This window comes from Ylistrum balloti, unplaced genomic scaffold (assembly GCF_031769215.1).
Source record: "Ylistrum balloti isolate Yb309-2 unplaced genomic scaffold, AGI_CSIRO_Ybal_v1 Utg369754, whole genome shotgun sequence".
Lineage (NCBI taxonomy): Eukaryota > Metazoa > Mollusca > Bivalvia > Pectinida > Pectinidae > Ylistrum > Ylistrum balloti.
Genome location: NW_026781956.1, coordinates 2,057,295 through 2,070,097, shown reverse-complemented (window position 1 = coordinate 2,070,097; position 12,803 = coordinate 2,057,295). Strand labels below are relative to the sequence as shown.

Here is a 12,803-nt window from a genome sequence, read left to right as displayed (position 1 = left end):
TTCAACATTATCAACGCCTCCTCCGATTAACATTTATATAGATTTTAAGGTGATGGCATAACGGACACAACAGAAACATAATAACTAACGAACTTTCTATATACAATGCTGGTTTGTAGTTACTTAAATTGTAAATCTATTGCTGGCCCTTATATAAATTTGTACTATTCTAAAAATGTCTATATTAATATCTAAAGGTAATTGATTATCCCCAAAAAGTAGTAAATCAATATCAATTATGTGATTAAAACGTAGTATATTTAAGTCATTTAACATAGTAAGTCTCTGATTTTGGTAATTTGGACAAACGAAGAAGAAATGATAGTTATCTTCACAGGCAAAGCCACAGGAACACATTGGAGAATTCACGAGATTCACACGGAAAAGATCGTAATTTAAAGAACTGCACGCATGTCTTAATTTTGTATGAATAATATTTAGTTTTCTCTCTCTTCATAATTGAAATAACGGGGTGGAGTCAACTCTCTTTGACCAGAAAGCAAAGTCTTTTTAAAACGACTAAGTGATGGTTGTAACCTGACCGATAAATCTAAATTATTCCATAAACGAATTGTGGAAGGGATGAACGACAAATTTGTATGTGATAATCTATAATTAGGTAAAGTGAAATTATTTCTATTTCTCAGGCTATACGGGTTAATTTGGTCTACAGTTGGTGGCGATAAAACATTTAGAAAAAAAAAGTTGAAATTTTCGCCTGTTACGTCTTTCGAAAAGTGTTTCCAAACCTGATTCATAATATAATGATGCATTATTAACATAGGAAGGCAAACCTTTAATAATTCTAGCCGCTTCTCTTTGGGCTTTTTCTAACATATTACATTCGTCGTTAGTACGTCCGTCCCACACTTCGCATGCATACTCAAAGATAGGTAAAATAAATGTAAGATAAATTCTAGACAGGGTCTCCCTTTTGAGAATATATTTAAGTTTTATCAAAACATTGATTTTTTTCATAACTCAAACTCTATGCATATACACGTTTTGTACTTTTTAGTCTCGATACGATCGCCGTGTTCTTTGTTGCAACAATGTTCTCTTTCGTCAATGTAATTTGAGTGTCAGCTACCAAACTTTAGTGACGATAACACACTTTCAAAAAGTCGATTCCGAATACTTACAAGTGCAAATTGTTAAAAAAATAGCAATCTTTTTAAATTTTTGATATATGAATTATGATGTCTTGTTATAAATGATAACTATAATTATAGTAAACTTCAACATAGCCACACATCCGTAGTATGCTGCATAGGCTAGTGTCTATCGGAATTTTGGTGTGTGGGACCTTAAAAAAATTATGTTAGAGTTATCTCCCGCTATGCATACGTACTTTCAGTTTTGTAAACTTGTACAATGTTAAAGAGAGAATGATCCGTTTCTGCATATCACCGTTAGCTGCTATGTGACAAGGTTTGATGAAACAAATGTATATAATTTACCAGCAAATGGAGTTTATGAGATGCATTCCTATGTGATCGAGGTACATGCTACATTAAAATGATTTTATGAATAACACGTGGGACACATGGTGCTCCTAGCAATAGATACATATGCATGTTTAGAGGCCACTGACCGGCCGATTTATAATCTGAAGTTGCCGTACCGACTACGACCGCCACAAGTTTTTCGCCGTGTAAATCTCAAAATATTGCTGGAGTATTGGTGAACGGTGTCTTGCCTTAGTATAAACAATGTAGATAAGTGACTTATCTTTTTAGTTATCATTTACACATGAATGTGTAGCTTATCTGAATCTTTCATATTTTCATAGTTGATTTTGACATAGCATTTTGTATGTTGATTTCAATTAAATACTTGCTTTTTCAGAACCACGTGAACTGAAGAGCTGGCAAACCATTTGAGATATGGTTGGATTCCGACCACAGGAAAATGTCCAGCTGACAGCTACAGAGCATGCTTTTGCTGGGGCTGTTAGCGGTGCAGTGTCACGGGTCATGTTTCAGCCTCTTGATGTCCTTAAAGTTAGATTTCAGGTCAGCCTTTACAAATGACATTTAACCACTACAGATATCATATCTTTTATAGTAAATGAAATTAAATGTGTACTACTTACTATACAAAGAAAAATATATTTTGATTGGTCAGAGGTGAATCCATCACCCATAAAAAATCAACTCTATGACAGGTAGAAAACCCAGTTGATAAACCTGATCATCAACTCTAAATGCAAACAACAATATTTTACAGCAGTTGAACAAGATTTCTGATTCTATGTTTCTTTTTCAGAATATTAACTTGACATCAGAATACATACACTGCCCATTAGCACACCAGTTGCCCATTAGCACAACATTCATTGGATGTAGAACACTAAACTGATGACTTTTACTGGCAAATGCCTCATTAAGTCCACAGCAAACAGGACATGATTGAAAAAATTTTTGAATACACTAACATATACCTCAACATCACTTGGGACATTTAATCATTCATGTAGATCAGGAAAGTTGTAGGTAATATTCTTAACCTCTATATCAAGGACTATGTGACATATATATATATTTTTAATGCAGATTCAAAAACAAAGAAAATTATATATGTTTAACTGTAAGTGTTTTATTACTGTAATTGTGATCTGTTACTTTTTTGATTGTATATACAGCTGCAAATAGAGCCCATCCAACCCAAAAACTCTTCAAAGTACTGGGGGATGTACCAAGCTACTAGGACCATTATCAAGGAGGAAAGTCTCAGAGCTCTATGGAAGGGACATGTGCCTGCTCAGTTTTTGTCAGTTCTGTATGGAGTTGGCCAGGTATGTTGTCTCCAACGTTATGTGTGACCTATATCTTGACCATGCCCTCAAGGCTCCTGTCAGTTCTGTATGGGGGTAGACAGGTATGTTGTCTCCAACGTTAACATGTGTGACCTGTATCTTGACCATGTCCTCAAGGCTTCTGTCAGTTCTGTATAGGGGTAGACAGGTATGTTGTATCCAGCCTAACCATGTGTGACCTATATCGTGACCATGTCCTTGTGGCTCATGTCAGTTCTGTATGGGGATTGGACAGGTATGTTGTCTCCAACCTAACCATGTGTGACCTATATTGTGACCATGTCCTTGTGGCTTCTGTCAGTTCTGTATGGGGGTAGACAGGTATGTTGTCTCCAGCCTAACCATGTGTGACCTATATCGTGACCATGTCCTTGTGGCTCATGTCAGTTCTGTATGGGGGTTGGACAGGTTTGTTGTCTCCAGCCTAACCATGTGTGACCTATATTGTGACCATGTCCTTGTGGCTCATGTCAGTTCTGTATGGGGGTAGACAGGTATGTTGTCTCCAGCCTAACCATGTGTGACCTATATCGTGACCATGTCCTCATGGCTCCTGTCAGTTCTGTTTTGGGGGTTGGACAGGTGTGTTGTCTCAAACCTAAACTTGTATGACCTGTATCTTGACCATGCCCTCAAGGCTTCTGTCAGTTCTGTATGGGGATGGACAGGTATGTTGTCTCCAACCTAAACATGTATGTTGTGTACTCATCTGTAAGGAATATGACCTATTTGTTGTGTTGTCATGGCTCCTGTAAATTGTGTAAGTGAACTATTAAAAGTTAATATGTAAGTTAAATTAAACTATCCAAAACTGTATTCTACTAGACATAAGTCAGACGTGTTGTCCAGAAGCCAGAACATACTTTCTGTTAATAATCTATCACACATGTCCAGTATACATTCGCTCACGGGTTAATTACATAAGCTTACCAATACCGTCTAGCAGGACAGGTCAGCAAAACCTTAGCTTGTCGTAAACCACCTAATCTACCACTATGTGTGTGCATTAGACCATGTAAATAACTCATGTGTTATCCACTTCTTGTTAGCAAATATGTAATATTAGATTATCAATGTCTGTTTTGTCATGGTTTCTAGCCTGTCTCCATGTCTACACACAATAAATTGTGTAAGTTTTGTATATGACCTGTATGTTGTGTTGTCATGGCTCCTGTGAATTGTGTAAGGTATATGACCTGTATGTTGTGTTGTCATGGCTCCTGTGAATTGTGTAAGGTATATGACCTGTCTGTTGTGTTGTTGTGTTGTCATGGCTCCATGGCTCCTATAAATTGTGTAAGGTATATGACCTGTCTGTTGTGTTGTCATGGCTCCTGTGAATTGTGTAAGGTATATGACCTGTATGTTGTGTTGTCATGGCTCCTGTGAATTGTGTAAGGTATATGACCTGTCTGTTGTGTTGTCATGGCTCCTGTGAATTGTGTAAGGTATATGACCTATTTGTTGTGTTGTCATGGCTCCTGTAAATTGTGTAAGGTATATGACCTGTATGTTGTGTTGTCATGGCTCCTGTGAATTGTGTAAGGTATATGACCTGTATGTTGTGTTGTCATGGCTCCTGTGAATTGTGTAAAGTATATGACCTGTATGTTGTGTTGTCATGGCTCCTGTGAATTGTGTAAGGTATATGACCTATTTGTTGTGTTGTCATGGCTCCTGTGAATTGTGTAAGGTATATGACCTATATTTTGTGTAATTGGTATATATGACCTATTTGTTGTGTTGTCATGGCTCCTGTGAATTGTGTAAGGTATATGACCTATTTGTTGTGTTGCCATGGCTCCTGTAAATTGTGTAAGGTATACAATCTATTTGTTGTGTTGTCATGGCTTCTGTAAATTGTGTAAGGTATATGACCTATTTGTTGTGTTGTCATGGCTCCTGTAAATTGTGTAAGGTATATGACCTATTTGTTGTGTTGTCATGGCTCCTGTGAATTGTGTAAGGTATATGACCTATTTGTTGTGTTGCCATGGCTCCTGTAAATTGTGTAAGGTATATGACCTATTTGTTGTGTTGTCATGGCTCCTGTAAATTGTGTAAGGTATATGACCTATTTGTTGTGTTGTCATGGCTCCTATAAATTGTGTAAGGTATATGACCTATTTGTTGTGTTGTCATGACTCCTGTGAATTGTGTAAGGTATATGACCTATTTGTTGTGTTGTCATGGCTCCTATAAATTGTGTAAGGTATACAATCTATTTGTTGTGTTGTCATGGCTCCTGTAAATTGTGTAAGGTATATGACCTATTTGTTGTGTTGTCATGGCTCCTATAAATTGTGTAAGGTATATGTAATGGCTCCTGTAAATTGTGTAAGGTATATGACCTGTATTTTGTGTTGTCATGGCTCCTGTGAATTGTGTAAGGTATATGACCTGTATGTTGTGTTGTCATGGCTCCTGTGAATTGTGTAAGGTATATGACCTATTTGTTGTGTTGTCATGGCTCCTATAAATTGTGTAAGGTATATGACCTATTTGTTGTGTTGTCATGGCTCCTGTAAATTGTGTAAGGTATATGACCTATTTGTTGTGTTGTCATGGCTCCTGTGAATTGTGTAAGGTATATGACCTATTTGTTGTGTTGTCATGGCTCCTGTGAATTGTGTAAGGTATATGACCTATTTGTTGTGTTGTCATGGCTCCTATAAATTGTGTAAGGTATACAATCTATTTGTTGTGTTGTCATGGCTCCTATAAATTGTGTAAGGTATACAATCTATTTGTTGTGTTGTCATGGCTCCTATAAATTGTGTAAGGTATACAATCTATTTGTTGTGTTGTCATGGCTCCTGTAAATTGTGTAAGGTATATGACCTATTTGTTGTGTTGTCATGGCTCCTGTGAATTGTGTAAGGTATATGACCTATTTGTTGTGTTGTCATGGCTCCTGTGAATTGTGTAAGGTATATGACCTATTTGTTGTGTTGTCATGGCTCCTGTAAATTGTGTAAGGTATATGACCTATTTGTTTTGTCCAAACGGCTCCCGTCAGTTCTGTTAAGTATGATGTCTTTGTTTTGTTCACATAGCTCCTGTTAGTTCTGTAATGTATATAATTTGTATGTCATGTCTTTTTGGCTCTGGTCAGTTCTGTAAGGTATATGACCATCATTTGAAGCCATCATGGCTTCTCTTGGTTCTGTTAAGTGTACAATCTGAATGTTGTGTCCCCATGACTTCTGTCAGTCCAGTAAGATACAAAATAGATACACCATATTTTTTCAATTTCTACAGGTTATGTTTTTGGGTACTTATGGGAAGTTTTTCCTGCTCAACTTCTTACTGTTCTATTTGCTGGAGGATACTGAACTTTTCCCTAACCCCAGTTGTTAGCACTGTTGCGATCACTGTTACTAACAGAATGCCAGAAATGATCAGATACTGAATGTATAACCTGAGCCAAGGACTGATCATTGTATTTCAATCTTAATCTTACCATAAAATGTAAGTGTTACTTATTTACAACTAAACACCTAACTAGAAAAGTACCAACAATAAGACGGTAAATTTTATGAAATTTATGACCTTATGTAAACTTTGCTGCAGAAATGAAATCTAATTCTGTAGTAATGTCTATCTTGTGACATTTCCAAATTGATTAAAGTTGATTTTTCTTTTTTCACCAGTTAATTTGTTTTTTACAGTTTGTTAGTTTTGAGTTCCTGACAAAGTTGGCATGGAAACACCTACCCGAAGAATACTCTACGAAGTACCGTCCCCTGACTCACACTGTGTGTGGAGGTTTGGCCGCCTGTGCAGGCACAATGTTAGCCCAGCCCTCTGATGTTCTACGGACACGCTTCATTGCTCAGGGCTCTGTCAAGGTAATGAAATAATACAATATTTGATAGACATTATAATTGTTCTTTAATTATGAATATTAATTGCAATTTAACTTTTACAACTGCAATGAGCCCATGGAGTAGAGATGGGGGTTGTGTGATCATTATTTGTGTTAATGTTGTTCAATAATTACAAATACTATAATCACCAAACCTGTATCTCAGCACATGATTTCAATCATGATTTCAGCCTTTACTTGGTGGGTAATTAGACTTACTTTGGTATGAAATCAATATTGAAGTTTTGCATTCAGCTTGTTATTGAGGTTAATTTCTCTCTTAATAATTGTGCTGTTGTAACCACACCTGGAATATATTTAAATCTGTTCCTAGCCAATCTAACACATTTCAGATTGTGATTTTCACAATAGGGAACTTTTATTTGGACTTTGTCAATTAGTTTGTTAATTAGTTGTAAAATGTTTAAGGTTTTTCATCTACTTCTATTATAAACAAATTACAAATGTTAGGCTAACTGTAATGGAGTCAACCATGTGTTACACCTAGTAAATCTTGGCCAAACTGGCAAATTTTGTAATCTTTGTCACGTTTAACTCCCTTTTTGGTATTGGAAAGAAACATACAAAAAAAAAAAAAAAAAAATAATAAGATTTTGAGAAGTGCATATGTACACCTATAGAATCTATGTATATCATCTTTAACACCTATGTTTTTTCAGAATATTGAATATAATATTGTAAATGTAACATATTTGCTTCACTCTGATCCTATGGATAAGCAAGGGACATTTGGACATATAATTACAATGTCCATGTCCATGTTATTTTTAAGTTTGTTCTGATTTGATGTGCATTGGCTGTCATACATATATTTTTCTGTACCAGACCTACTCAGGCCTGTTGTCAGCAATGAACCAGATTAAACAGACAGAGGGGATTCCAGGGCTATACAAAGGATTGGGCCCAGCCCTCATTCAGACAAGTTTCCAAATAGGACTGCAATTTGGATTGTACTCTGGTCTCACCTCAATGTGGCAGTGGATGGAACATAAACCCCTTGGAGGGGCATTGGGTATGTGTTTACTTGTTACAAGCATGTTACAGACTCAGTAAGAAGGACATTGATTGGTGATATTTTACGGTGTCACTTGTTACAAGCATGTTACAGACTCAGTAAGAAGGACATTGATTGGTGATATTTTACGGTGTCACTTGTTACAAGACTCAGATAGAGGGACATTGACACCTTTCAATTTGTATTAAAAAATGTGCTTTTGGTTTATGTGTCTTTTGTGCAATCTTTGCAGGTCTTATTCATTATTATGTCATTATTATAAGCTTGGTACAGACACTGATAAAGGGACAATAGCCTTGAGGTTTGTGTTATATTGTCGCTTGTCACAGGATTTTTACAAACTCAGATACAGTAATCTTTTGCAAATTTACAAACCGGTTTAGTAAAGAAGACTAGAAATTATCTAATGCTAGATTTATGTCTAGATTGATAATAATTGTCTGCTCATTTTTCTCACTTAAATTACATGAATTTACCAGGATAGTAGAACTTATAAAAGTAGGATGTTCTAAGAGGTGTGGTGTAACTGTATTTGACAAGATTTGCTTACTTGTTTTTTTTTCCACTTTAAGGACTGAAATTTTTAATTGAAAAGTAATCACCTCTTTGACTGATCAAATTGATAATTGTTTGATATTTAGGCTTAAGCATATGTTTATGTTACTTGATACGTGATGTGAATGTAAAATGAAACAAGACTGTTTTGAATTGAGGTGACTGATATATGATAAATGTAAGACAGTATGTACTTGTTGTTTTCAGGTGTAACAGAAAGTTTGGTTTGTGGAGCTGCTTCAGGGGTCATCTCAAAATTTCTTGCTTACCCATTAGACATGACTAAAAAAAGATTGGAAATACGAGGTGTTGAACACATACGTAAGGAATTTGGCTCGACACGTGCTTACCGTGGGTTTATACATTGTGTGGTGTGTGTTTTACGAGAAGAAGGACTGAGAGGAATGTACAAAGGCCTCTCACCAAGTCTCATAAAGGCTGCCTTTATGGCTGCCTCCAACTTCTTTATATATGAGCAAGTTTGTAATGCTCTCAAGCTTCGCAAAGCTGACTCCTGATGACAATGGTGATTGCTGCGGAGGAGTAGATTCTGTTATAATTAAGAAACTATATTATTAATCATTCTGATACTCATACTCGCCCTTTTTGTACATAGAAAAAACAGAATTTCTGAAAATACTGCAAGAGTTATTTCCCTTACGACAGAACATTTTTTTTTCAACTGCTATGACAAAAATTGAGATGAAAATACTCTCAACTTAAAATGACTCTTCATGTTTGGTAGTGTACCTGGAATAACTGTTACAAAAGATAAAATATTCTGTTGATCTGAAGAGGAAATTAATTCATCATAAAATATAATATATATCTGAAACAAGATAGAAGAGAGTAACACCATCTCCATAGACTTCAATTTAATCGCCAAAAGAATGTGAGGCCTGAGGACCTCTTGTTTTTATTTACTCATGGTTTTTGTTTGTTTATGTCTTAATCAGTATTAATAAACATTATAGCAGCAGCAACAAACAATTTATCTCAATAAAGGGCCCATGTTGTATATATTTACTCAGGGAAGTAAAGTTTAATAAGTTAGAGAAAATGATAAAGATTTTTATTGCTTGATTGAATTATACGCATATGTTTTTGGTAAGAAATCTTGACGTCCCTGTTTGAAATGTAAGCCTGGGATTGCCACCCTTAAATGACCTACGTGTATAGGTAAATGTTTTGATTGATTTTGTGTTAAGGATGTATGAAACGTATGTTTGACAGGAAGTACAACATCATTGATATAAAATAGATTGAAGCATTATATCATATACATTTGCATTTTAATATGCTTTGTTACCAGTAGTTGTACATTTTGTAAAAAAAGTGGAGCACTAAATACGACGTTTTGTCAATTTCCTGTGGACTACATTTTGTGACAGTGTAGTTGACGTCAAGATTTGGTTTTTAAAGGTCAATGTTTGACATTTGGGTGAAAATTAAAAAAATTTTAAAAAATATCATCTAAACAAAGATTTATTTTGAAAAAAGTTTTCAGCATCAAGTTTCATATGTCCTTAAACCAATTAACAATAATTTGGTTGGGTTTCTATGACCACTAAAAGATTAATATTCAAAGACAATTGCCAAATTTTTCTCATCTTTTATCATCAATAAAATGTTCATCATTTTTTAGAGGTTAGTAATTATTTGATCCTTATGATTTTAAGGTTGTTGGTTGAATCTCTATTGAAACATGTATCTTAACTTGATGATACTGAAATGTCTTGGAGTGAATTAATATTTTGTTTACAAATACTGAGTGCAAATAAAGTATTTATATTAATAATGATATCTTATTCTTTACTACCAAAAAGTAAAACAGTGATTAGTGGTGTTGCTAGGATCATAAATGGTTTACTGGTGACACTGGGATTCTACAGGGTCAGGTGTTGATACAGGGACCTTACAGAGTCAAGTGGTGAAACTGGGAGCCTTCAGGGTTATGTGTTGACACTGGTTCCCTACAGGGTAGGTGATGATACTGGAACTACTTCAGTGTCAAGTGATGATGTTGGGACCTTACATTGTCAAGTGATGATACTGGGATCCTACAGGGTCAAATAATGATACTGGGATCCTACAGGGTCAAGTGATGATACTGGGATCCTACAGGGTCAAGTGATGATACTTGGATCCTACAGGGTCAAGTGATGATACTGGGATCCTACAGGGTCAAGTGATGATACTGGGACCCTACAGGGTCAAGTGATGATACTGGGACCCTACAGGGTCAAGTGATGATACTGGGATCCTACAGGGTCAAGTGATGATACTTGGATCCTACAGGGTCAAGTGATGATACTGGGATCCTACAGGGTCAAGTGATGATACTGGGATCCTACAGGGTCAAGTGATGATACTGGGATCCTACAGGGTCAAGTGATGATACTGGGATCCTACAGGGTCAAGTGATGATACTGGGATCCTACAGGGTCAAGTGATGATACTGGGGTCCTATAGGGTCAAGTGATGATACTGGGGTCCTACAGGGTCAAGTGATGATACTGGGATCCTACAGGGTCAAGTGATGATACTGGGATCCTACAGGGTCAAGTGATGATACTGGGATCCTACAGGGTCAAGTGATGATACTGGGATCCTACAGGGTCAAGTGATGATACTGGGATCCTACAGGGTCAAGTGATGATACTGGGATCCTACAGGGTCAAGTGATGATACTGGGATCCTACAGGGTCAAGTGATGATACTTGGATCCTACAGGGTCAAGTGATGATACTGGGATCCTACAGGGTCAAGTGATGATACTGGGATCCTACAGGGTCAAGTGATGATACTGGGATCCTACAGGGTTAAGTGATGATACTGGGATCCTACAGGGTCAAGTGATGATACTGGGATCCTACAGGGTCAAGTGATGATACTGGGATCCTACAGGGTTAAGTGATGATACTGGGATCCTACAGGGTCAAGTGATGATACTGGAAACCTACAGGGTCAAGTGATGATACCGGGATCCTACAGGGTCAAGTGATGATGTTGGGATCCTACAGGGTCAAGTGATGATGTTGGGACCTTACATGGTCAAATGATGATTGTGATATATTCCGGGTCAAGTGTTGATACTGGGAACCTAGGATGGTACACAGTCAAGTGATGATGATACAATGGTGGTATGCAGTCAAAAATGTTGACATGATGTACATGTATTTTATTATGGGTTGTTCATCCATCCATCCATTCCATGTAAACCTATATTTGTTACACAGTTTTTAACCCATCTTCTTCAACCTTGGTAGGCTTGATAAATATGACACGAAGTTGTGTTTCCTTATGGGAACTTTGATTTGATTTTAACTCTTCATGTCTTTATGCTAAGAGCATTTTCAATGCTCTTCAGCATGTTGCTGTCGCCCCCGAGTATCAGTACTTCGTTTTCATTGGTTCATAAATCGAAAGTTTACTCTTACTCCATCTGCCGGACATTACTGTAATCATTGGATTATCGCCCCTACAAGTTGCTGATGCTAGTCATTAAATGAAACAACCTTATCGGCATTTTCTTCACTACTTGTTGTGTATTAATGATAACCAGACATCGAAATTTGTAAATACAATGACAAAGACTCACGTTTTATGGTGGTAAATTTTGAGAGGCGATGCCAATTTGGCGGCTTAACTTTCCTTTCCGCGCGATGCATTGTGGGTGTCATATACATTTGTATTACTTTCTTTTTTTTTTCTTTTTAGAGAATTTACTTCACGTTTAATACTATTGAAAACTATTAAAATACTGAAATATGTAGTTGAAAATAAAAATGAAACTAAAATAAGAATTATTTAGAGTAGCATAAAATTTTGACGGAAACAGCCGGGGTGCTCAGTGCTGCTGGACCCTGAAAGAAGACGGCGGCTGAAAGAAGACGGCGGGTAATTTATGTAGGTAAGTATCACTATATATATGTGTGTGTGTGTAAGCTGAATTTAAATTCAATACTTATACTGAACTAGCAATTGCATTTTTTTGCAACAATTCATTTGAAATGAGCCATCGCATGTATTGAATTTAGGCTCGACGGCGACGCGCAAGCTGGGCACTGCCGCCATGGCACTTTTTTTCAAAATATTTTCAAGACTTTCCCTTTGAAGCAGTATGCATTTGAAAAATGTTATGTAAGCATCTAGCACATTTTTTGTTGCTTCCGTAAAGTATTTCATTATTTTGAAATGGATTTATTTTGGAATGATCGTTTCATAATGGTCTCATCGCAGTCACTTCTGTCAGTGGCCCAACAGATCGGAAGTTAAACAGAAAAAACTTATCCGTAATATTGTACTGTACTACTTACGCTACCGTGAATAGATCAAGGAAACTATCTGTGTAATATATCGATTTTACTTTAAGATATCGGTCACTGTCCGTGCTATTGTAGATCTAGCTCTTTCAAATTTCTGATCGGAGATAATTTATATGTACCCCAAGTCCAGGGTATGAAATCGTACGGGAACTCTACAGCTATGCCAATTGTAAGGTTTACATGTGAAGTTAATATATA

At 36.5% G+C, this 12,803-nt stretch overlaps 1 protein-coding gene across 1 annotated transcript; it reads left to right on the top strand.

Moving 5' to 3' along the window:
* Nucleotides 1–1,366: 1,366 nt before the first annotated feature.
* Nucleotides 1,367–9,869, top strand: LOC132543390 (mitochondrial thiamine pyrophosphate carrier-like). Its single transcript, XM_060206883.1, has 6 exons — nucleotides 1,367–1,501; nucleotides 1,849–2,015; nucleotides 2,645–2,797; nucleotides 6,490–6,669; nucleotides 7,533–7,719; nucleotides 8,485–9,869. Exons 2-6 carry the CDS (start codon nucleotides 1,887–1,889, stop codon nucleotides 8,793–8,795), a joined length of 960 nt encoding a protein of 319 aa, XP_060062866.1. The 5' UTR covers nucleotides 1,367–1,501; nucleotides 1,849–1,886; the 3' UTR covers nucleotides 8,796–9,869.
* Nucleotides 9,870–12,803: the final 2,934 nt, after the last annotated feature.